This window comes from Panthera tigris, chromosome D1 (assembly GCF_018350195.1).
Source record: "Panthera tigris isolate Pti1 chromosome D1, P.tigris_Pti1_mat1.1, whole genome shotgun sequence".
In the NCBI taxonomy this organism is placed as follows: domain Eukaryota; kingdom Metazoa; phylum Chordata; class Mammalia; order Carnivora; family Felidae; genus Panthera; species Panthera tigris.
This window is the reverse complement of record NC_056669.1, coordinates 105,724,976-105,749,178: the sequence shown is the minus strand read 5'-3', so window position 1 is coordinate 105,749,178 and position 24,203 is coordinate 105,724,976. Positions and strand designations below refer to the sequence as shown.

Genomic DNA, 24,203 nt, shown 5'->3' with positions numbered 1-24,203 from the left:
TGGAGCGTGGAGGCCTAACACCCCCACACTCAGCCACGTGTACGCGCACAAGTACCCGCCGCCCCACCGCGCGCACCGGCCGCAGCCGCAAACCGAGGACAGCCCAGCAGGGGGCAGCCGGAGTCCGCGCCCACGGACAGGGACCGGTGAAGTTCTGACCCCACTGCTGACCCTCTGGCCGACCCCGGGGTGGGAGGGGGTGGGGGGCGCAGATGCCTTCCTCTCTAAGCTGCAGTGCCTCCTGACTTCAGAAGGGAGGTGGGCTGGATGCTTGCTCTAGCGGGCTTGGAGAAGCAGAGACCCCCCCCCCCCACATGTACCTGCCACGTGTGCCCACCACTGGCGTCCCGTGGCTGCTGGCCAAGCCCCAGGGACTCCGGATTTGTTCCATCTGGCTCCATTGGTAACTGGGCTCCAGCTGGAGGAGGAAGCCCCAAGTTAACCTTCAGGGCATCAGGATTGAGAGGGGGTGCTTGGTGGGGAAATGTGCGGGTGGGTAAGCAGTGGGGCAGGTCCCAAGCCCCTGGCTTAGAGCCAAGGGACCTGAGTACAAACACTCGTCCACCATGTGTTAAGTACGCCTCTGCTCTTCAGTTTTCTCATCTGCATAATGGGAACAGTAGATGATCCCTATCCTTCCCACCTTCTGCCCCAGGGCTTCAGCATGGCCCAGTGGGACAAGGGACACAGCAGCCCCACAGAAGTCTCCCCGGCTCTCCTCTGTGGTCAGCTCCCCAGGAGGTCTCTAGGGCCAGGTGAGGCCCGGGCAGAACCCAGGTCTCTATGGCAAAGGGCCCCCAGGGCTTCTATCTCTAACACAGAAATCTCAAAAGGGGGGAGGGTACTGACCAAGCAGTGGGGCTAAGGGAGGCGGGGCGGGGGGAGGGCAAGTTTGTCACTTTGGGTACGCACCTATGAGCCCTGAGTGGGAGTCAGGGGAGACAGAGTTTGACAAGCTGGGAGGAGAGCTGTCTGTCTGCCTGTCTGTCTGTCTGTCTTCCAAGTGGAAGCTGGGGGTGGAGCAGGCAGGGAGGTAGAGGCTGCCTCACTTGTCAGAATTAGCAAGTTCCACAGTCGGGCAACACTCAGACACACACCGAATACAGACACACGTGTACACACGCGTCCGGGTTCCAGACCAACAGGGCGACACCTGCATTTACACAGGTTGCGTGGTATTCGGGGACACTCACGTGGGGGGCACTCAGCAGCACGTGCAGTGGGCACACAGCCCCCCTCCATCCCTGCCATCCAGACCCCCATATACCCTCACACCCGGGCCGTGCAGCGTGGACAGACGCAGAAGCACGCAGCCCAGCACGCGGCCACGTCTGCCCAGCCCCTGGGGCGGTGCGCCAGCCCTCTGGGTCTGTTCCAAGTTGGAGCCTCTCACGTGAGGCCCAATGTGTCATTTCCAAACAGAAGGAATCTAGCTCCTTCGCAGCAGGGAGGAAGAGCAGGGTGTGGGGCTGGGTGGGTGGGTGGGTGGGCGCGTGGGCATGTGCAGGGGGCAGGGCGAGTGTGTGAGGGAAGCAGGCATGTGAATGCCGGGGAGTGTATGTCGGGGCAGGGTGCACACAGGTTGGGGGCTCGAGTGTTGCGTGGGGGAAGGAGCCCCGGGAAACAGTGTGCCTTTGTGAGGGTGTGTGTGTGTGTGTGTGTGTGTGTGTGCCGCTGAGTCTGTGTGCAGTGGGTGTGGGTGTTTGTCTCCCTGTATCCGCCTTCTCTCCCGTTCTGGACTTTTAGCCTTCCTGGGCTCCTTTTCCCCGTGTCCTACGCCCTCCCTCTCGGGGCTCGAATGAGGTGCCCTAGTGGAGGAGGGGGGCACCCTCCAGGAGCCTAGTCCAACCCCAGACGCTGCCTGAGGCTTCCCTCCAGCTCCCCCTCCCTTCCTTTTCTCCCTTTCCTCCCTCCCTCTCTTTCCTCTCCTCCCTCCCCCCCCCCAGGCTGGCGTGCCAGGGGGTGGGACATGCCAATCACTGGCTGTGCCTCTCCGGCTGCCAGCACAGGGCGCAGCTCCCCCCGGGAGCCAGGTGTTTGGGTCCCTGGAGACGCCGCCGGCCCCCGGGGAGGCAGTGGGGCTGAGGACCCTACAGACCCCTCTCCAGTCCCATGGTGAGTACATTTGGGAGGGTTTGGGAGGGGCTCCACTGAGGTGGGGGCGGGAAAAGCAGGGTCCTAGGAGCAAAGCCGGGGCTAGGGGGAAATGGGGATGAACCCCAGAGAGCGGAGGGGGCCAAGGAGGGGTCTAGAGGCCACGGGGGCTGTGTAGCATTGGACCTTGGCGACTCCAAACACCCCGTCTCCTGGCTTTGAGCAGATACACCTGATGTTTTTCTGGGGTTCAGCTGGCAGAGGAGATGGAGACCCCCCCTTAGGAAACTGGACCCGGAGCCCAGAGGGATTAGGCTACCATGTAGCGGGCAGAGGCCCCAGAATCCCAGGGACAGAGTGGAAAGGTCAGGGGACCAGAGGGCAGTCCTTGCCACCAGCATCCCGCGGGAGGTTGACCCCCACCCCCGACATTGGGGTGCCAAGTCCCAGAACCTCCTCCTCTTCTCCCTCAGGGAACCCTGAATCCCACCACCCCCATCCACCTTCAGCCCCCCCAAGATGGACTGAACCAGGTTGCTGGCCACACGGACAAGCTGGATGCCAAGGTGGGTGTTAGGCCAGAAGCTAGCAGGAGACCAGACCAAGAGCCCCAGGGCTCTGGGGGAACAGATGGGCACATGGAAGGCCATCCCAGCCAGGGAACGTGGCCCTGACGTGTGCAAGGGCCCAGAGGGCCCTCTCTGTGTCCACGGTATCTTGGGCTCCCATAGGAGCAGGTCTCAGTCCCGTGTCCTGGTAATGCATGAATACTAATGGGCACCCATGCAGGCACCCATCCCAGGACCCCCAGACTCCACAATGTAGTGATGGGCTGGAGGCCACGAGCTCTGATTCTTGCAGACTCACCCCTGCGGAGGGGGTGGTCAGCTCTCCCTGGGCCATTCAGACAAGTGCTGCTCAGGGGTTATCGGTGCTACTGAGAAAGGTTCACCTCCTGCCACAAAACATACCACAGCTCCACCCAGGCTGACCCAACACCACCCTCCCCCTCCATCCAACTGGCCGGAAGGAGTCTGATTGTCTCCTACAGCCGGACAGTCTCCTGTCCTTGAGTAATCAGCTGCTCACCGAGCTGTCAGATAAGAGTTAGCTCTCTGCCCCCTGACCTCAGCCACTAGGCACACCGTGATCGCCGCTGCGATACAGCAGGCAGGGGAGGGGCTGGCGAGATGGGGCTGCAGAAGATGTGATTCTGGGGCCTGGAGATCTGAGAACCAGATCCCAAAGTGCAGAGAGGAGTCCAGAGTGTCAAGAAGGGTTTAGGCAGAGGTCACGTCAGCCCTAAAAAGGAGCCTCCCCATTGGAACAGACAGAGAGACTGAGGCTGAGAAAGGAGAAGGGACATGCTTATGGTCACAGAAAGGATATGTAGGGGTCCTCTTGGGCCGGGACCCCTTTTCCTTGCCCTCAGCGCAGCACTGCACTCCCACTCCCTGAGCAAGACGACGGGGTGGGGAAGCAGCAAGCTCTATGAGGCAGGAGCCTGGGCTCTGGAGGGGAGGGCGGGCGGGGAGAGGTGGGTGAATATCTCGCTGGGTTTCTGCTCTGCTGTGATGCCATGGTGATGCTTAGAAGGATGGGGGAGGGAGGGAGAGAGAAGAAAGGAAATGGGGAGGAGAACGCAAGGATTGAAGAGCAGGGGGCAAGTGATGAGGGGTGGAGCACTTCTGATGCTACCTTGGCAAAGTGACGTCGAGGGCCCAGCCTGCTGACTGTCTGGCTCTGGCCATGGTTTGGCTAAAGTCGGGCAACTGGTTAAAGTCCATCAGCAATGAGTGTATTTGGCAGTGGTTCCAGGGCTGACGCTCCTCTTCCGGCTCAGCAGCGCATTTATGAGCATTTAACTGATGGCTGCTGCCCTCCCCAGGACCATTTGGCACTCCAGTGACTGTTGAGCCTGAAAATGTGGTAAATTGTATTTGTTTACCCCTGATTCCCGAGGCCAGGCATCAGAAGTAGGGATCTGTGCACCTGTAACGGGTCGAGAGCTACCTTCAGAGAAAAGTTAACCCAGGGGAAGAGAGCCACCTCTGACAGGCTGGCTTCTCCAGCAGAAGGGACCGGTCAGGAGATCTAGCCAGAAGGAACCCTCTTCACAGCACATGTGAAATCCCAGAAGCCCAGCCCCACAGGCCCCACCTCGTGTCTCCTTCTCCCCAGTATTACCCGTTCTCTCCAGTCAGGGCTCTGCCAGCTTCCCGGCCCAGAATCACAAGATGGCTTCATGCCTCCCTCCTGAATCTCTTCCCTAGCACCCTCTCATTCTCTGTCTCCCCTTCTCTACAACTTGGCCAGTGGTAAGAGTCGGGAAGCCCAAGTGTTCAGGAATCCCTCTCCCCATCAATCGCTCCTGACCTCCCCTTTCCTCTCGCCAGCCAGATCCCCAGCCCCTGGGGATTGGTCCAAGGCTCTGGCGGTCAACAGTCTGGGCAGCTGTTCTAGAGGCTCTGACCTCATCCCTTAACTCTTTGAGCCCAGGCTGACTTTTTCCTCTCCCAACATTAACAGGCCCCAACCCACAGCCGTGCCTGTCCTGTCACCTCACACTGCTTCCTCGCAGCAGGTGCATCAGGGATCCCTTCGTCCATTTTACAGATGATGGGCCCGTGCTCTGGAGCCTGACCGCTGTGGATTCATCCTCATGCCCCTGAGCCTGAAGTCAAACAGAAGGACCTTATATATGTATTCATGTATTTATTCCACACATATTTGTTGAGCAACTCCGTGTGCCAAGCACTGGGATAAAGCAGCGAATGAGGCAGACACACCCGCTACCCTGCCTCTCTGAGAGCGATGGCTAGACCTCCCCCTTCCCACAGCGCTGTCATCATACATCACACAGATGGACAACAGACACTGTCACACACACACACACACACACACACACACACACACGCTAGATTCTAAAGGAAGGCCTGATTCCCTCACTGACTCAGACTGTGGCCAAGCCAGTCAAGGTGGGCGAGGAGGCTGTCGAGTTCACGATTCCCACAAGGGCAGTTTAGAGTAGGCAGGGGTCCAAGAGGTTAGTCTTGGAAGCAGACTGCCTGGGTCTAAATCCTGGTTGCATCGTTGATGAGCTGTAAGGTCCTTACAGTCTCAGAGCCTTGGTTGTCCCTTCTGCAAATTGAGGATAATAAAACCTGCTTCACAAGGAGTTGTAACAGGTCAATTAAATCCTGAATATAATCTTTAGAGCCATGTCTGGTATATGGTAAGCAGTCAGCAAATATCAGTTGCTATGATAATATTAATAATATTATTAAAAGCTCCCAACAACCTTTATCAGGAGGCCATGGTCCCGAGAAAAAAGCACCTGCCTGCTTCCTTGCCCCCTTCCGGTGCCCCAGACATGACACCCTCAGAGGATGAGTCCCAACCCAACTCCACAAAGCTACAGACTCACCCCCACCATTTCCTGTTCTCACTCAGCAATGCACACACCCTCGCACACAAACAGTCATTCTACAGATGACCAGGGTGGGAAGTGACTTCCCCAAGATCACACAGCAGGGATTGGAGGAGGCCTCCAGGAATGTTCTCTTGAGCAAATCACTGTCCAAGAGAGGTTTGGGGGCAGACCCTTGCTTCTGATTGTGGAGGAAAAGCGGAGTTATTGACGGCTCTGCTCTTGGGCCCAGGGGCTCAGAAGATCCAGGGAGTGGCAAGAATCGGGGTCTAGTTCCCCAGAACTGCTACCCTTCTCCTTCCCCCAGTTGTCCCAGATGGGAGGCCTTAGGCCCTCCAGTTGGTAAGTGGGGCATAGAGGAGTCCGCTAAGTGGAAAGAATCCAGGCCCTGGAGCCCACAGGTCAAGGGGCAGAATCCCAGCTCCATTTCTTCCTGTGAGACCATCAGCAAGTCACTTAGTCCCCTGAACCTCAGTGTCTTCATCTGTGAAATAGGGATAAGAACCCTCGTCGGGGTGCCCTATGGATTAAAGGAAATGATATCATACATCAAGTGCCTGGCATGCAAGAGGTGATTAATTATGGTGGTCTATCAGTGTGGCTATTTTTTCTTAAGTTTTTTTAATTTATTTAAGCGCTCTCTACACCCAATATGGGGCCTGAACTCATGACCCAAAGATCAGGAGTCACAGGCTCCTGCAGCTGAGCCAGCCAGGTGCCCCATCAATGTGGCTATTAAAATGAGCAGGGGGGAGGGACTTCCAGCCATTAAGGAGCGGGACTCCCAGCCAGCCTCCTCACTTCTAAGGATCATTTCCCATAGTTCCCCCATCATGAAAGCGTTTTTAAAACTCATCAAAGCTATAGCTAGCTTTAACAAGAGCTTGTGAGCGTCAGAGGTCGCCATGTTTCAGCCACAAGTAAATGTGATTCCAGCCCCAACTGGGAGAACCTAAGTGAGCCTTCAGCCTCTACAGCCTCCACTCAAGGACATGGGTCCTGTCTGATCAGAGTCTTGAGATGTCGATTTCAGGACCCTGTAAAATCTCCCCACATGCCAGGCGGGTTCAGCTCCTCTACTGTGCAAATGAGCACTGTGAGGGACACCTGGCTGGTGGAGCATGTGATTCTTGATCTCAGGCTTGTGAATTCGAGCCCTACGTTGGGCGTAGAGCTTACTTTAAACAATAAAAACTAGGGGCGCCTGGGTAACTCAGTCGGTTAAGCGCCCAACTCTTGATCTCGGCTCGGGTCATGATCTTGCACTCCATGAGTTCAAGCCCCGCACTGGGCTAAGCGCTGACGGTGCACCTGCTGCTTGGGTCTCCCTCTTTCTCTGCCCCTCCTCCGCTTGTGCGCTCTCTCTCTCTCTCTCAAAATAAGTAAGTAAACATAAATTTTTAAAATAAATAATAAATTTAAAAAGAAAGAAAGAGAAAAAACAAATGAGTAATCTGGGGCTGAGAGAGGGGCTATGCCTGGATCTGGAAGGCCAAAGGGCACAGCAAGAGGTGGCTGGGCTGTGGCTCAGAATGAGGAATCAGGAGTAATAACAGAGAGGCACTTTGGATGCTGTCAGCCCCATCAGCTGGCAGATGCAGGGTGGCCAGGGAAAGAAAGGTTAAATGATTGCTAGTGATCAGATGGCTAGAGAGAGACAGTTTTGAGGGAGGACACACAAAATAACTCACTAATCAAGGTAAATAATATTGTAATGTAACATTTTAAAAATTCAAATGGCAAAAAAAAAAAAAAAAAAAAGCAACAAACTACAGCCCAGAGGCTGGCCCTCTGTTTTTGTAAATAAAGTTTCATTGGAACCAAGGCCAGGATTAGGGTGAGTCACAGGTGATAGGATTGTTTTGTGTAAGTGCAGTGTTAAATCCTGCCTTTGTTTAAAATTTGGCTCAGGGGCACCTAGGTGGTTCAGGTGGTTAAGGACATGATCTCCCTGTTTGCAAGTTCAAGCCCCACATTGGGCTCTGTGCACACAGCTCAGAGCCTGCTTGAGATCCTCTGTCTCTCTCTCTCTCTCTCTCTCTGTCTCTGTCTCTGTCTCTGTCTCTCTCTGCCCCTCCCCAGCTCACTCTCTCTCTCTCAAATATAAATAAACAGTGGGGTGCCTGGGTGGCTCAGCTGGTTAAGCATCTGACTTCGGTTCAGGTCATGATCTCGCAGTTCATGAGTTCGAGCCCTGCGTTGGGCTCTGTGCTGACAGCTCCGGGCCTGGAGCCTGCTTTGGATTCTGTGTCTCCCTCTCTCTCTGCCCCTCCCCCACTCGTACTCTGTCTGTGTGTCTCTCTCCCTCTCTCAAAAATAAACTTTAAAAAAATTTTTTAAATAAACATTAAAAAATAATAAAAAATAAAAATAAAATTTAAACAAAATAAAAATCATATCAAATTTTGTTCATGATGGGTTTTCCCACCAATTTCTTTTTCTTTTTTTTTAATTTTCTTTTTACATTTATTTATTTTTGAGAGACAGAGCATAAGTGGGGGAGGGGCAGAGAGAGAAGAAGACACAGAATCTGAAACAGGCACCAGGCTCGGAGCTGTCAGCACAGAGCCCAACGTGGGGCTAGCACCCACAAACTGCGAGATCATGACCTGAACCAAAGTCAGATGCTTAACCGACTGAGCCATCCAGGCGCCCCAGGCCTTTAAATATTGTATTAAAATATTGTTTTCTTGATCAATGAGTCTGGGGGCACCTCAGATTTTGCAACCAAGGCAAAATTGTCTCAGCTCCCCCCAGGGCTAGACCTGCTGTGGTGTAGGACCAAATCCAACACAGTGGAGGGCTTGTCACAGTGTTGAAGGCTGCACCGTGCCCAGGCAGACGGGAGGCCCCTGCAGCTCTGAGGTACAGCCTCTGAGGCCAGCAACCTCCTCTTGTCTGACTCAGCCTTTTCAGGTAGTGGCCCAGGGCACCAGTGGGGGCTACATCGCTGCCCCAAAGCACCGGAGTTTGAGGGGTCGGGGAAGGGAGGCAGCACTCAGGCTAGGAGCCAGGAGACTTTGGGCTACACAATGCCTTCTTTCCCCTTTTCTCTGGGCCTCAGTTGCTCCATTTGTGCAATGGGAACTAAATAGCACCGAGTTCAGATCAGAGGGACAGGAGTTGCACAGGGCAACCTGCCAGGTGACATCCACCAGCACCTTACCAGGGAAAGCCCCTGCGTGCACAGTCCTATCCCGGCCTCCAGCCCAGCACCTGACTTTGGGTACAGGAAAAAGGTGCAGCAGGAATCAGTAAGCAAGACAAATAATATTTTAGCACAGTACTTTTAAAATTCAGGAGCACCTGGGGGGCTCAGTCGTCTAAGCGTCCGACTCCCACTCAGGTCATGATCTCACGGTCCGTGAGTTCTAGCCCCGCGTCGGGCTCTGTGCTGACAGCTCAGAGCCTGGAGCCTGCTTCAGATTCTGTGTCTCCCTTTTTTCTCTGCCCCTCCTCACTCGCGCTCTGTCTCTCTCTCTCCCTTTCTCAAAAATAAACATTAGGGGCGCCTGGGTGGCTCAGTCGGTTAAGCGCCCGGCTCTTGCTTTCAGCCCAGGTCACGATCTCACGGTTCGTGGGTTCGAGCCCCGCATCGGGCTCTGCGCTGACAGCATGGGGCCTGCTCGCTCGCTCTCTCTCTCTCCCACTCTCTCTCAAAATCAATAAATAAACACATTTAAAAAAAAAAATAAAAAAATAAAAAAAAATAAAATAAACATTAAAAAAAAATTTTTTTTTAATCCAAGGGGCGCTTGGCTGTCTCAGTCGGTACAGCGTCCAACTCTTGATCCCAGGGTCATGAGTTCAAGCTTCACCTTGGGCATAAAGCTTTCTTAAAAAAATAAAATAAAATAAAATAAAGTAAAATAAAATAAAATAAAATAAAATAAAATAAAATTCAAATTGGCAGGGCTCCTTGCCACCTCAGTCAGTAGAGCATACGACTCTTGATCTCAGGATTGTGAGTTTGAGCCCCATGTTGGATGTAGAGATAAATAATTAAATAAATACATACATACATACATAAAATTTAAAGAATAAAATTTTAATTGGCGGGGCACCTGGGTGGCTCAGTCGGTTGAGCGTCCGACTTCGGCTCAGGTCATGATCTCACAGCTCGTGAGTTCGAGCCCCACGTCGGCCTCTGTGCTGACAGCTCGGAGCCTGGAGCCCGATTCGAATTCTGTGTCTCCCTCTCTCTGCCCCTAACCCACTCGCATTCTCTGTCTCTCTCAAAAATGAACATTAAAAAAGAAAAAATTTTAATTGGCAAACTGTGACCTCCAGGCCAGCCATCAGTTCTTATTTTTTTAATGTTTTCTTTATTTTTGAGAGAAAGAGAGACAGAATACAAGTGGGGGTGGGGCCGAGAGAGAAGGAGACACAGAATCCAAAGCAGGCTCCAGGCTCTGAGCTGTCAGCAGAGATCCCGACACAGGGCTTGAACTCACGAACCGCAAGATCGTGGCCTGAGCAGAAGTCAGACACTCAACTGACACACCACCCAGGTGCCCCCAGTCATCAGTTTTTATAAATAATGTTTCATTGGAACAAGCTGCTTAGGCTCAAATCTTGGTTCCTGCCTGTGTGATCTTGTACCAGTTGTCTTGCTTTTCTCAGCCTCAATTTCTTCATCTGTGAAATGGAGAGAAGAACAATCCCCGGACCATAGGTTCCCTGTTAAGATTAAATGCAATAATGCACATGAGCACACTGAGCAGGGACTGCCCCTCAGGGAGCACTAAACAGCAATGGTCACTATCATTATCAGTTGCTGCTGTCATAGTATTAGAATTTTTAAAAATTTTTTTCAGTTTATTTATTTATTTTGAGAGAGACAGAAAGGCGGGGAGGGGCAGCCAGAGAGAGAGAGAGAAAATCTTATCAGGCTCTGTGCTGTCAGCACATAACCTAACTCAGGGCTCGATCCCACAAACTGTGAGATCATGACTTGAGCCAACACCAAGAGTTGGATGCTAACTGATGGAGCCATTAAGGCGCCCCTAGAATTTGTTTATTTATTTAAGTAATCTCTATGCCCAACGTGGGGCTCAAACTCATGACCCCAAGATCAAGAGTCGCGTGTTCTACTGACTGAGCCAGCCAGGTGCCCCAAGAGATGTTTAATCAAAGAAGCAGACGTTCATGGGGGGAGCCCTCATGGGTGCACATGCTAAGAGTCCACAGGCATCTAGTGCCTACTGTGTGCTAGGCCTATTCCATGCATTCTGCATCTGGGGACCCATTTAAGCCTCACAATAATTCCTCGCTTTGGTGGCTAGTCATTCCCATTGGCTGATGTCATTCCTGGTTTTCAGCTGAAAAAACCGAGGCACCTAGCAATGATACCACTCGCAGGGATCACAGACCCAGTAAATGGTGTTACCTGGGTTCAAAGGCAGGCCATCGAGCTCCACGGTCCAGGCCCTTCCACTGTGATGTTCCATGTCCCCCTGATGGGGACACTGCCCCCGACGCACAAGCACGCACTGACAGCCAGTCCTTCTCGCTCATTCTGTCACACTCCAGACTGCCATCCTGAGAGTCCCTCTCACACACCGGTTTACCGTGACCAGTGGAGATGACCTCCCTGTCACAGCCCCCCCCCCCCCGCCCACAAGGCCACCTATCATGCATCAACCTCCTCACAGGCTCAGCACACTAGTCTCTCTGTCACAGACCAGGTCCTGAGGAGCACCAGGGCTTGGTGGGCCCTTGCCCAACATCTCTCCCTTGGAATTTTTCTTTTCTTTGTTTTTTTTTAATGTTTGTTTATTTTTGAGAGGAGGATGGAGCGCATGCGCAGGGGAGGGGTGGAGAAAGAGAGGGAGATGGGATCCGAAGCAGGCTCCGCGCTGACAGCAGAGAGGCCGATGCAGGGCGCGAACCCACAAACCAAGAGATGGTGACCTGAGCCGAAGTCAGACGCTTAACCAACTGACCCACCCAGGTACCCTGGAGTTTTTCCAATGATACGGTCCCTGAGGCCACAGCTGCAGGTGGGAGGAGACCCCAGCTCTTCGATGGACAGATGGACACCTGAGCCCCAGAACAGGAAGGAACCAGCCAAAACATACAGCAGCAAGGCCACGGCTGAGCTGCGGGGGCCTCCTTCCCAGCCAGTAGGTTGCTGAGAAAGGGTTTTCCCTTTACCCACCTTTGGTGCCTGGGCTGGACTCCAGGCTCAAGAAAAATGTGGGGGATCTTCTCTTTGCCCTTGCCGTTCCCCACTCAGTTTGGACTCAGGAACAGAGCAGGGAAATAGAAGGGGCCTCCCACACCTCAGCTGGGGCCAGACCCCTGCCTACCTGGGAGCTGAGGCCCTCGTCCCCGCTGCCTGCTTTCACTCCAGGCTTTTTACCACCAGGCGAGCAGTCGGGCCCAGCACAACTTACCCGGCTGCCCTCATGGGGGATCTGATCCAGCTTCAAACGCTGCCTTCCTTCTCTCTCTCTCTCTTTCTCTATCTCTGTCACACGCACACACACAGACACACACGCGCGCACAGGGAAACCAGCAGACACACTAACATACACCTCTTTCCCCTTATCTTCCTCCCTCGCCTTCCCATCTTATTCGATGGAAGAATCCCACTGACGCTCCACATGCTCAGAGTAAGGAAGAGAAGCAGGTCCTAATCAGACTCACCTCCTCTGTCACTGGGGGCCAGGTTTATGTAGCTGCTCAGAGCCACGGTTGCCTCAGTGAAATGGGGATCATAAGAGACCTGCGTCCCAGAGATGTACGACAGTTAAATTAGGTAATTCAATGAAGCACTTAGTGCTGTGTCTGGCTGGTAGTAACTCCCTGGTAAATGAGAGCTTTAATAAAATTGAGTGAAGTGCTTTGAAAATTTGGCAGTGGTGTATACAAAGCGAGTCTCCCAACTCCTGCCACGTGAGTTAAGCAAGGCAAGAATTAGCAGCAATTTCCCGATGAGAAAATCGAGGCTCGGAGTCTGAAGGGGGACTCTGATCTCTGGATTCCAAGCCCCCTCCCCCCAGTGCCGCTGGCACATCCAGTCATGGCTGGGAAGGTGCGTTATAAATGACTGTGTGGGGCCACTGGTGGGAAAAGGGGAGGCTGTCTCGCCTAAAGATCTGAGGAGGCAGAGGCTGTGTTCCCGGCACCTTGCACCCCGAGCTGTCAGAGACGACCGGCAGCCCAACCGAAGGCCATGTCCTCTCTTTTCAGGTGATGACCTCCCCCTGAGGAAGCCCTGTAGTGTGACTAGAGAAAGGGGCTGCCCGCCCAGCCCCACCCGGCCACCATGAATACCTCGGCCCCACCCGCCGTCAGCCCCAACATCACGGTTCTGGCATCGGGAAAGGGTCCCTGGCAAGTGGCCTTCATTGGGATCACCACGGGCCTCCTGTCACTGGCCACAGTGACGGGCAACCTGCTGGTCCTCATCTCCTTCAAGGTCAACACTGAGCTCAAGACAGTCAACAACTACTTCCTGCTCAGCCTGGCCTGTGCTGACCTCATCATCGGTACCTTCTCCATGAACCTCTATACCACGTACCTGCTCATGGGCCACTGGGCTCTGGGCACACTGGCCTGCGACCTCTGGCTGGCCCTGGACTACGTGGCTAGCAATGCCTCCGTCATGAACCTGCTGCTCATCAGTTTCGACCGCTACTTCTCCGTGACCCGGCCCCTGAGCTATCGAGCCAAGCGCACGCCCCGCCGGGCGGCCCTGATGATCGGCCTGGCCTGGCTGGTTTCCTTCATCCTCTGGGCCCCAGCCATCCTCTTCTGGCAGTACCTGGTAGGGGAGCGGACGGTGCTGGCCGGGCAGTGCTACATCCAGTTCCTCTCCCAGCCCATCATCACCTTTGGCACAGCCATGGCCGCCTTCTACCTCCCCGTCACGGTCATGTGCACGCTCTACTGGCGCATCTACCGGGAGACGGAGAACCGGGCCCGGGAGCTGGCGGCCCTGCAGGGCTCTGAGACGCCCGGTAAGGGGGGCGGCAGCAGCAGCAGCTCAGAGCGGTCCCAGCGGGGGACTGAGGGCTCACCGGAGACCCCTCCGGGGCGCTGCTGTCGCTGCTGCCGGGCCCCCAGGCTGCTGCAGGCCTACAGCTGGAAGGAAGAAGAGGAAGAGGACGAAGGCTCCATGGAGTCCCTCACATCCTCGGAGGGTGAGGAGCCTGGCTCCGAGGTGGTGATCAAGATGCCCATGGTGGACCCCGAGGCGCAGGCCCCCGCCAAGCAGCCCCCCCGGAGCTCCCCCAATACGGTCAAGAGGCCCACCCGGAAGGGGCGTGAGCGAGCAGGCAAGGGCCAGAAGCCCCGCGGGAAGGAGCAGCTGGCCAAGAGGAAGACCTTCTCGTTGGTCAAGGAGAAGAAGGCAGCTCGGACCCTGAGTGCCATTCTGCTGGCCTTCATCCTCACCTGGACACCATACAACATCATGGTGCTGGTATCCACCTTCTGCAAGAACTGCGTTCCCGAGACCCTGTGGGAGCTGGGCTACTGGCTGTGCTATGTCAACAGCACCATCAACCCCATGTGCTACGCACTCTGCAACAAAGCCTTCCGGGACACCTTCCGCCTGCTGCTGCTCTGCCGCTGGGACAAGCGTCGCTGGCGCAAGATCCCCAAGCGCCCTGGTTCCGTGCACCGCACCCCGTCCCGCCAATGCTGATGGCCCCTCACCTGCACCCCGCCACCCCAGTCCCCGGGAGAGCCGGGTGGAAAGCGGGCAGGGGCTGCGACCTCAGACCCAGGGCCCTGCTCAGCCCTCGCCGGGCTTCGCAGGCCCCTAGGTCACCTTCCTGAACAGCCCAGAGAGACCCTGCCACCTTTCCAAACTTAGCTCTTTCCAGCCAGGGAATGAACCCGGGGAACTGGTTTTTCTGTTCCCTGCTGGGTGGGAATAGGCTCTTCACCAGGAAGAAGGCTGGGGGAGGAGGCTCCAGGCTTTGGATCCCTTGTTTGCCTTCAGGCAGGAAGTCTGTTAGGGAGCCAGTGGGGCGGGTCAGGAGAGAGAAGGTTTACATTTCAGTCATCTCTGGCCCCAGGGGGCTGGCCCAGATTGTGGGAGACGGCACCCCCTGGGGCGATGGCAAGCTTGCCTCTCAGGGAGCAGGGATCCCCCTCCCCTCCCCAGGCACAGCCCACTCTGCCGGGGCCCTAGGCACACTCTCCGGGATTGTCCAGCCTCCCTGAAAATGTCCCCAGAGTGTCCCTATGTGGGTCACCCCAAGGCAAATGTCTAAGCATCAGCAGGACAATGACACCAGAAGAGACCAGATGGGCTAGTCACACACCAAGTCCCAAGGCAGCCGCAGGACCAGGCATCGGGAGTCCTGATTGTCCCACTATGTAGTTTCCCTGGGAGTGAGGGGCAGGGGTCCCTGCTGTCCAGCCCCACACCTATGCCCTCAGTCCCTCCCTCCCTGGCTCACAGCCACCACCTGGATGGATCTGCTCCGTGCAGCTCTAGCCAGGCCTCCCGCATGCTGCCTGCCTCCGGCCTGCCCCGCACAGGCCTGGCCCGGCCCACGGGTCCTCTCCTGTGAGCTCCCAGTCCGACCATGCATGGCCTCCCAGCCGCCCTTATCTCCAGGCCCAGCCTGACCCCAAATGTTCTTTCCTTCCATCCTCAGCAAGTGCTGAGTCTGTGAATAAAGCCACGTGACTAGTGGGCGCAATGGGGCCTACTTCCCTGTGTGGATCCAGGGCCTGGTCTTAGACCAGGGCAGAATGGGACAGGGAGGGCCCAAGGATCATGGAGTGTGGGCCACTGTCCTGAGGGTGGTCCCAGGAGGGGGCAGCACTGAGTGGCTGGATCTACTGAAACCTGTGGGCCCCAGCACCCCGGGGGCCCCGGCTCAGGTGAGTAGGGCTGTAATGGGCAGGCCTGGATACCGGAAGTAGGGAGGCCAGGTGAAATAAACTGCCCTTGCCCATAGCCCAGCATATTTTTTATCAGCTTTGCCATATGTGGCTGCTCCGGGGGCCCTGTTACACCCAGGGAGAGCGGAACTGCTCCAAAGCCCCATTTATAGATGGGGAGACCAAGGCCCAGTGACCCAGGAGGACGATTCAGGGTTACCCTACCAAGCAACACTCAGGCTTCCAGGCAATTCACAGCCTCCTGACCCCTGGACTATGGAGATGGGGCGCCAGGCCAAAGCACTCCATAAAGGTGACCCTCAGGCCAGGTTCTAACGCATTTCATTGATTAGGGGAGCCCTAAAGCCTAAAACAAAGGAAGCGCAGAGAGGTTAGTCCCACAGCATAGAGTAGTGGTTCTCAAAGTCTGGTTACCACTGGGGGTCCTCAAGACCACCTTTAGGTTCAAGGATTCACTAGAAAGATACCCAGAACTCAGCAAAGCTGTTACACTCATGGTTATAATTTATTATAGTAAAAAGGATATAAATTCGGGGCGCCTCGCTGGCTCAGTTGGAGAAGCATTTGGCTCTTGATCTTGGGGTTGGGAGTTCGAGCCCCACAATGGCTATAGAGATTACTTAAAATCTTTTTTTTTTTAATGATATAAATTAAAACCAGCAAAAGCTAATCGTACATAGGGCTGAATCCAAAAGAGACAAGCTTCCAGTTGTCCTCTCCCAGTGGAGTCATGGGGACAGCACTTAATTCGCCCACATGTGACAACATGCATGAAGGTTTGCTTGCCAGAAAGCCTACCTGAGCCTTGGTGTCCAATATTTCTACTGGAAACTGCTCGTGTAAGCATGGCTGACTCCAGTTACTTAGTCTCCAGCCCCTCCAGAGGTTAATCTGATACCCCAGGCCCAAAGCCCGTAGGTATGCAAAGACACGCTCATCAGGCAGAATATTCCAAGGGCTTAGGGGTGATCTCCCAGGAGCCAGCTAAGGGCCAAACCTTCCTTTGGAATGACCAGGGTTTGGACAACCCAGACCCCCTGAGTTAATCCTTGAAGGCACAGTCGTCCTGACCGGTAACATTAGTATCACCCAGGACCTTGTTAGAACTAGAGGTTCTCAGGGTCACCCCAGATTTACTGAATCAGAAACTCTAGCCATGTGCTTCATTGAGCCTTCCGGGTGTTCTGATGCAGGCTGAAGTTGGAGGAAGGCTAGCCAGAGGAATGAGGTCCTGGGTGGGGGCTAAACGCTTGCAGAGAGGGAATGAAAGTTCACGCCACACACAGCTGTCGGGACTTCCCGAAGCCCTTTTTTTTTTTTTAATTATTTTTCATGTTTATTTATTTTTGAGAGAGAGAGAGAGAAAGAAAGAGAAAGAATGCGAGTGGGGGAGGGGCAGAGAGAGAGGGAGACACAGAATCCGAGGCAGGCTCCAGGCTCTGAGCTGTCAGCACAGAGTCCGAAGCGGAGTTCGAACTCATGAGTCACAAGATCATGACCTGAGCCGAAGTCGGATGTTTAACCCACTGAGCCACCCAGGTGCCCCCCGAAGAATTTGGAAAAGAAGCTGCCAACACTATGGGCAGGGGCAATGCACAGAAGAGGTGGATGGGACAGGCTGGCCAGGAGCTGACAGGAGCACAGCACCGTGGAGAGTGGCCCCAGGACACTGACCCTAGACCCCTCTCCCTCCAGCATAGGTTTCTGGGCGTCAGCTCTAGACTCTGGGAGCACCCCTCCCTCGCCACTGCTCCCTAATGGCCCTGAACCCCCTTTAGGGTTAAATGCCCTGCCCTGTGCTGAAGGCACTGGAACTAAAGTCCTGGTGGTGGAGAGACCCAGGAAGCCTGAGAGGTGTTGGGAAAATCCTGGAATCCGATTGGCCTGAGCTCCTACTGGGAGCCAAGAGTGGGAGGACAGAGCTGGTATTTGCATTAGGAATGGGGTTAGCAGTTCATACTCCATCCTTTATCCCAGGCACAGGTCCTACCTGCCCATGCCCCCCCTCACCACACAACCCCAGGCAACCCTCTTATTTTCAGTGTCCTCATCTCTGAAAGGGGAATGAGTTCCTCGCTGAAGAGTGAAGAGGCCGAGACAGACTAAAAAGAAAGCATCTCCACGGCTCTGTGAGCAGTGTCACCCCAGGATGAGGCTGTTCTCAGGTAAAGGCGGGAAACCAAGTGCTTCCAGACCCACACCTTTCCCTCCACTTGCAGCAGGGGTTTCACAGAGTCCAGAGTCCCTTCCCCCACCCCACCCCCCAGCCAGGGGGAAGAAACCGGGCTTGAAGAAAGGAGTATCACGGGGCAAGCCTGGGTCGGAGGAGGGTGTGCAGTCCTGGAAGGCATCATCCCAGAAATGGGGCCTGGGCCCTGCAAGCCTCTGAAGCAAGATTCCTTCAGACCCAGCTGCCAGAAGGTGGAGGAAATGACTTGAGCCTGACGGGAGGCTCAGTGGCTGGGCATGGCATCAGTCCACCCCAAACATTGCGCGTGCGCACGCGCGCACACACATACACACACACACACACACACACACACACACCGCGGAGGGGGTCCTTCTTAGCCCCAGAAACAAGGCTGTCATACGTGAACGGGAAGTAGAGAAAGAATGAGGTGGCTCTGTGAATGTCACCTCCTCCCCTACCAGGTTGGAGCAGGCCCGGGGAAGGGGCAGGACTCTCCCCCGCCTCCCCACCCCTCCCGCCACTGCCCCCTCCCGGCCACCCCGCCTTCCCATCGTGTTACTTTAGCGCCATCTGCGGGCAACTGAGGGAATAGCCCTGCCGAGAATCACGGCGCTTAGAACCTGCCTGGCTGCTTCCCAGGGAACAGGACCACGGGGGCCAATGATGGTCTTGGCCACCTCGGTAACTGCCCCCACACCTCGGCAGGAACCCAGGGCCCCGGAAGGATCAGTTCGCTTGGCGACCACGCTAAACCTGTGGAGGCAGGCCCGACCTCTCTCCTCTACACCAGCTTCACCAGGCAAGCAGGAGACTCCGCAACCAGAGCAGCCCCACGTTCTCGCAGTGCCTTTAGGAAGCCTCAGTTTCCTTTCTTGGAGGCTGGCTCTGATTTTACAGAACAGATGCTGACCCAACCGGACATTCAGACAGCTATGCCTGCACACCTTTACAGCACAAAACGCTTTTGAATGCCAAGTGCCCCACACCAGCCTCAAATGCTAAAAACTTGGAGATGATGTCCTTGTTCTTAGCACCCTTGTAACACACACAAACTGCCCAACTCCGGGAATCAGACTATCACACAAAAGAGGCCTGAAAATTACTGTCACTCTCCCTTCTGGCCCCTCTACTTCCTCCATTCCCCCCTCTCCTAGAGTTCCTGGCCATCACCACCCATGCAGCGCTCAATCCAGAAATCTGGGAGTCATCTTGGACTCCTCCTTTTCATTCCTTGTACCCAGTTGGTCAGTCCAGCTCCCAAACAGTTCCCAAATTCAGCCAGTGCTCTCCATCCCCACTGTCAGCATCTTCGTGCAAGAGTCCTTTAATTCAGGGGTTAACAAACTTTCTCTATAAAGCGCCAGATAGTAAATGTTTTAGGCTCTGTGGACCAAGAGGCAAAATTAAGGATATTATGTAGATACTTATGTATTATAGTCTCTGTCCCAACTATTCAATTCTTCTGTTGTTAGGCAAAAGCAGCCATAAACAATACATAAGCAAATGAGCATGGCTGTGTTCCAATAAAACTTTATTTAAATTCCACTGAGATTTGAATTGCACATAATGTTCATGTGTCACAAAATATTATTCCTCTTGATTTTTGTATCTTTTTTTTACCATTTAAAAATGAAAAACCCATTCTTAACTTACAATGGGTACAAAAACATGCCAACCAGCTGTAGTTTGCCAACCCCTGACTTAATCGATCCCATTCCCATTCATTCTCCATGTTTCAGCCAAAGTGATCTTGCCAAAACATAGAACTGATGCTGGGCCAATCCCTTGCTAACAGCTAGCCAATAGCGTGAGATAAAAATGCAAGCCGCTCAGCCTCCGATAGCCTTCCATTCAGCCCTACTTCCTTTTTAAGCCTCTTCTGTGACCCCTCACCCCCTAGACCCTAGACAGCCCCTGAAATTCTCCTGGTCCTCACACAGACCCCAAGCCCACTCATTCCTGCTTTTCACTCCCTCCAAGTTTCTCTGCTTGGAATTTTCTTGCCCCGCTAAAAGGGAAAAGTTCTGTTTCCTTTACACTCTACTCACAAAATTTCTGACATCAAATGGGTGGGGGTTTTCCTTCCTACACCAGCCAATTCTCCAACATTAGCCAGGTGTCCCACCATCTATTCTTTTTTTTTTTTAAGTTTATTTGTTTATTTTGAGAGAAAGAGAGCGCGTGCAGAGGAGGGAGAGAGAGGGAGAGAGAACCTCAATCAGGCTCCACGCTCTCAGCACGGAGCCTAGCACGGAGCTCAATCTCATGAACTGTGAGATCATGACCTGAGCCGAAACCAAGTGTCAGACGTTCAACCGACTAAGCCACCCAGGCACCCCCCAACAATTGATTCTGATACTACCTATAGTTAACATCAGATCCCACTGGTTAAGGGCTCAGTGCCACGAGATTCCCACCCCCCCCCCCCCGGCAGGAGCCAATCTCAAGTAGTGGGTCCTGAGGTTACCCATACTTATGTCCAATGTGGCTACAAATTGGGAATTCCCACGATCCCCTCCTCAGGTTCAATATTCTTGGGTTTTTTTGTTCAATAATTTGTTCACACACACAAAAATTGTTCACAGAAGTCAGACAAATACGCATACTGGTTATATAATAGAGGATATAATAAAGGAGAATGAACAGATGAGCAGCAAGGTCCTGAAGGGGCTCGAGCACAGAAGCTTCTGTTCCCGTGGAGTTGGGATGTACCACCCAGCCAGCACATGAATGTGTTTACCAACTGGGAAGCCCTCTCAGACCCCATACTGTAGGGACTTTCATGGAGGCTTCACCATGTAATTGCGATCGATTATTAACTCAATCTCTAGCTCCTCTCTCCTCCCCGGAGGATGAGACAGGCACGGAAAGTTCTGAGCTTCTAAGCCCCCACCCTGAAGCTATCTGGCAGTCTATCAAGAGTCATCGCATTAGAAATCGCCCAGGAAATGCTGAAGGATTTAGGAGTTCTGTGTCAGGAACTGGGATCAAAGACCAAATGCTAAGAATAAAGATGCTCTTAACATCCCTATCACTTGGGAAACCACAAGAGAAGTTTGGGAGTAAGGCCAAGACTTTAGGAGCCAGAGTTTGTGAATTAGAACAAATCATTTCATTATTCCAAGGTCAGTTTCCTCACGGATAAAAAGGAGATGATCGTGCTGTCATCTCCTGTCATATATGAAGCACTCAGCAAACATTGCTTTCCTTCTCCACCCTCCCTCCCCCACTCCCCCCGCCACTCCCCCCACCCCATGGTCTTCACTGTCCCTTTCCCATGCTCCTCTGCCTCTGCCCAGTCAAATCCAGGGACTTAGAACATAAGACCATGGCCCCTTAGGATCAGTAAAGTCCTGGGCACATTGCGATACATTGGACAATAAGAGATCATTATTACATTATATTTTTGCTGCCTTAGACAACTGAGAACTAGACAGGAAGCCCATCAGTTTCACGGACTCCTTTCAGATTTCTATCAGTATTCTCCCTGCTCTGACAGGCAGACAACACTCTCTTTGGATCTTGAAAATCCCTCAAGATGGATGTCATTGTCTCTATCTGTGATTTTTTTTAAATGTTTATTTATTTTTGAGAGAGACAGAGACAGAATGTGAGTGGGGGAGGGGTGGAGAGAGAGAGGGAGACACAGAAGCCAAAGCAGGCTCCAGGCTCCGAGCTGGCAGCACAGAGCCCGACACAGGGCTCAAACTCACCAGCTGTGAGATCATGACCTTGATCAGTCATGCCTGCATAATGGCACCTCCATAAAATCCCTTAAATGACAGAGAACAGAGAGCTTCCAGGTCATGAGCACGTCAAGGTGCCGGGAGGCCATTGCACCTGGAGAGGGCATGGGAGGTCCATGTATACCTTCCCTCCCCCAAAACTTGCTCCATTCATCTCTTCTAGTTAGTTGTCCCTGAGTTGTATCCTTTATAATAGTAAACTGTTAATAGTAAAAAAAAGCACTGTCCTGAGTTCTGTGAGTCGTCCTAGAGAATTATAGAACCGGAGGAGGATGTTAGAGGGACTCTTTGAATTGATAATCCCTTGGTCAGAAGTGCCAGTGACAACCCGAGCCTTGCAACTGGCATCTCAAATGAGGGCAGTCTTGTGGGAATGAGCCCTTAACCTGTGGGATCTGATGCGGACTCCAGTAGACAGGTGCCAGCATTGAATTGAATGAATTGAATTGAATTGAATTGAATTGTAGGAGAATTGGTTGGCATGAGAAAAAAATAAACACATTTGGTGTCATAGTGTTGTGAGGAAACTGAGTCTAAACTGAGGTTTAGGACAGGGGTAGAGCAAAGAGTCCATCCCCAAATGATCTCTGTGCCCATGCTCTCCTCTTCACCCTGGCTGCCACCCTGGCTGAGCAACTCATTCAACTTGGCAGTGCCAGCATCATGATCTCCTCGGCCCCAGGGACCTCACTTCTATCCCAGAGTCCTCAACTGCTGTTTACACTCCCTTGTCCTTACTCCCCCACTGAGAACCTTCCCCCCACCATCAACCGTCCTCCCCTGAGAAGCCTGAACCATGCCGGCTTTCATCCACACCACAAGTATCCGCAGACCCCTGGCCCCTGGCTTCCACTGCAAATGCACCACTCAGATCAACCCCACCATCCAGCTTCCCTGATCCCACACATGGGGACATTCGAGCACAGCTGGGGGGGAAATCCTGCTACCTCACAGACTGGCACCAGAAAAAACGCAGGACTCCTGACCTCAGCTAATGGGCATCATTATGCCATCCACGTATCCTTCTGCTTGTCCTCAGTCAACTGCCTGGCCTTATTCCCAAAGGTGCCCTCAGCTCTCACCTCTCCTCATGCCCCCTCCCCTCCACACTCACAACAGGTGTCCTTCCCTCCCGCGTGTTCATTTGAATGAGACAAGACTCTCCAACTCTTTGTTTAAGAAAACCTTGCAGTCTCAGTCGCAGGGGGGATTATTTCACCCCCTGCACGTGGGAGGAGAGGGATGTGCGGCTGCTCCCCCTCTGGCTTAACAAAAAAACTCACAGGTATTTATACCTTCTAGAAAACAGAGATGTGAATTTAAATAGTATTGCCAGGGCAACACATTCTTAAGGAAGACAAGCGATCAGCATCGCAAGATTTTAAAAGTTAAAGGTTGCTGTCACAGGACAAAGCAACCGCCTCTTAAATTTGATTGTCTGACAAGATTCCCTTGTTAGCAATAACATTTGCAAGGATGGTTTCATGATTCCGGGAAGGAATCTGCTTTCATTTCTGTGGCTTCAGAAAAAAAAGGGAACGTGTTCTCCTTATATGGAAGTGGGGGGGGGGGGCGTATTGTTTTTTTGGAGGGGTTTTTGGTGGTTTGGGGAGGACTTTTTTATTTGTTTTGTTTTGGGCACCACCAGTTAGGGGGGATCTGGAATTTTTAAGGCCAAGTGCTGAAATTCCATTAGTTAGCACCAAAAGAAACAAAGGCAGGTCTGAAGCCTGTTGTTCACATCGCCTGGCCGTCCATCTACGTTTCCTTCAAGCAGTGACTTTACCATTCGCCTACAGCCGGCCTTGTCCAACTTGAGTGTGCATGAGTCACCTGGAATCTAAAATGCAAATTCAGGGGCACCTGGGTGGCTGTCAGTTAAGCACGGGACTCTTGATTTCAGCTCAGGTCATGATCTCACAGGTTTGTGAGTTCGAGCCCTGTGTCGGGCTCTCCACTGAGAGCATGGAGCCTGCTTGGGATCCTCTGTCTCTCTCTCTCTCTCTCTCTCTCTCTCTCTCTCAAATAAATAAATATTAAAAAATAAAAATGTATTTATTTATTTATTTGGAGAGGGAGGGAGGAAGAGAGAGAATCCCAAGCAGGTCCCACACTGTCAGTGCAGAGCCCGGCACGGGGCTCGAGCTCACCAACCGGGAGATCATGACCTGAGCCGAAATCAAGAGTCAGATGCTTAACTGAGCCATGCAGGTGCACCATCAAAATAAATTAAAAAAAATTTTTTTTTAATTTTTTTTTAACGTTTATTTATTTTTGAGACAGAGACAGAGCATGAACGGGGGAGGGGCAGAGAGAGGGAGACACAGAATCGGAAGCAGGCTCCAGGCTCGGAGCCATCAGCCCAGAGCCCGACGCGGAGCTCGAACTCACGGACCGCGAGATGGTGACCTGAGCTGAAGTCGGACGCTTAACCGACTGAGCCACCCAGGCGCCCCAATAAAAAAATTTTTAAATGCAGGTTCAGGGGCATCTGGGTGGCTCAGTCGATTAAGCGTCCGACTTCAGCTCAGGTCATGATCTCATGGTTCGTGGGTTCGAGCCCCACATTGGGCTCTCTGCTGTCCGCTCAGAACCTGGAGCCTCCTTCAGGTTGCCCTCATTCTGTGTGTCCCTCCCCTGCTGGTGTTCTCTCTCTCTCTCTCTCTCTCTCTCTCTCAAAAATAAATAAGCGTAAGTAAGTAAGTAGATAAATGAATGAATAAATGCAGATTCAGATTCTGATTCCTAAGGTCCAGGGTAGGGCCTGAGACCCTGCATGTCTAACATGTAGGTGCAGTGGTTGCCATTGGGCCCCAGACACTGAATGGGAGGAGCCTGGGTGTTTATTCATATTTTCTCCCCTCTTCTCAAA

General features: G+C 53.3%; 1 protein-coding gene across 1 annotated transcript; it reads left to right on the top strand.

The window, feature by feature from the left end:
* Window positions 1–12,740: 12,740 nt before the first annotated feature.
* On the top strand, window positions 12,741–15,181 carry CHRM1 (cholinergic receptor muscarinic 1). The gene has a single exon (XM_015541969.2). It carries the CDS (start codon window positions 12,798–12,800, stop codon window positions 14,178–14,180), a length of 1,383 nt encoding a protein of 460 aa, XP_015397455.2. The 5' UTR covers window positions 12,741–12,797; the 3' UTR covers window positions 14,181–15,181.
* Window positions 15,182–24,203: the final 9,022 nt, after the last annotated feature.

Excerpts from the sequence above, each read along its gene's own strand:
- CHRM1 (XM_015541969.2), top strand. The coding sequence starts at position 12,798 with ATGAATACCTCGGCCCCACCCGCCGTCAGCCCCAACATCACGGTTCTG.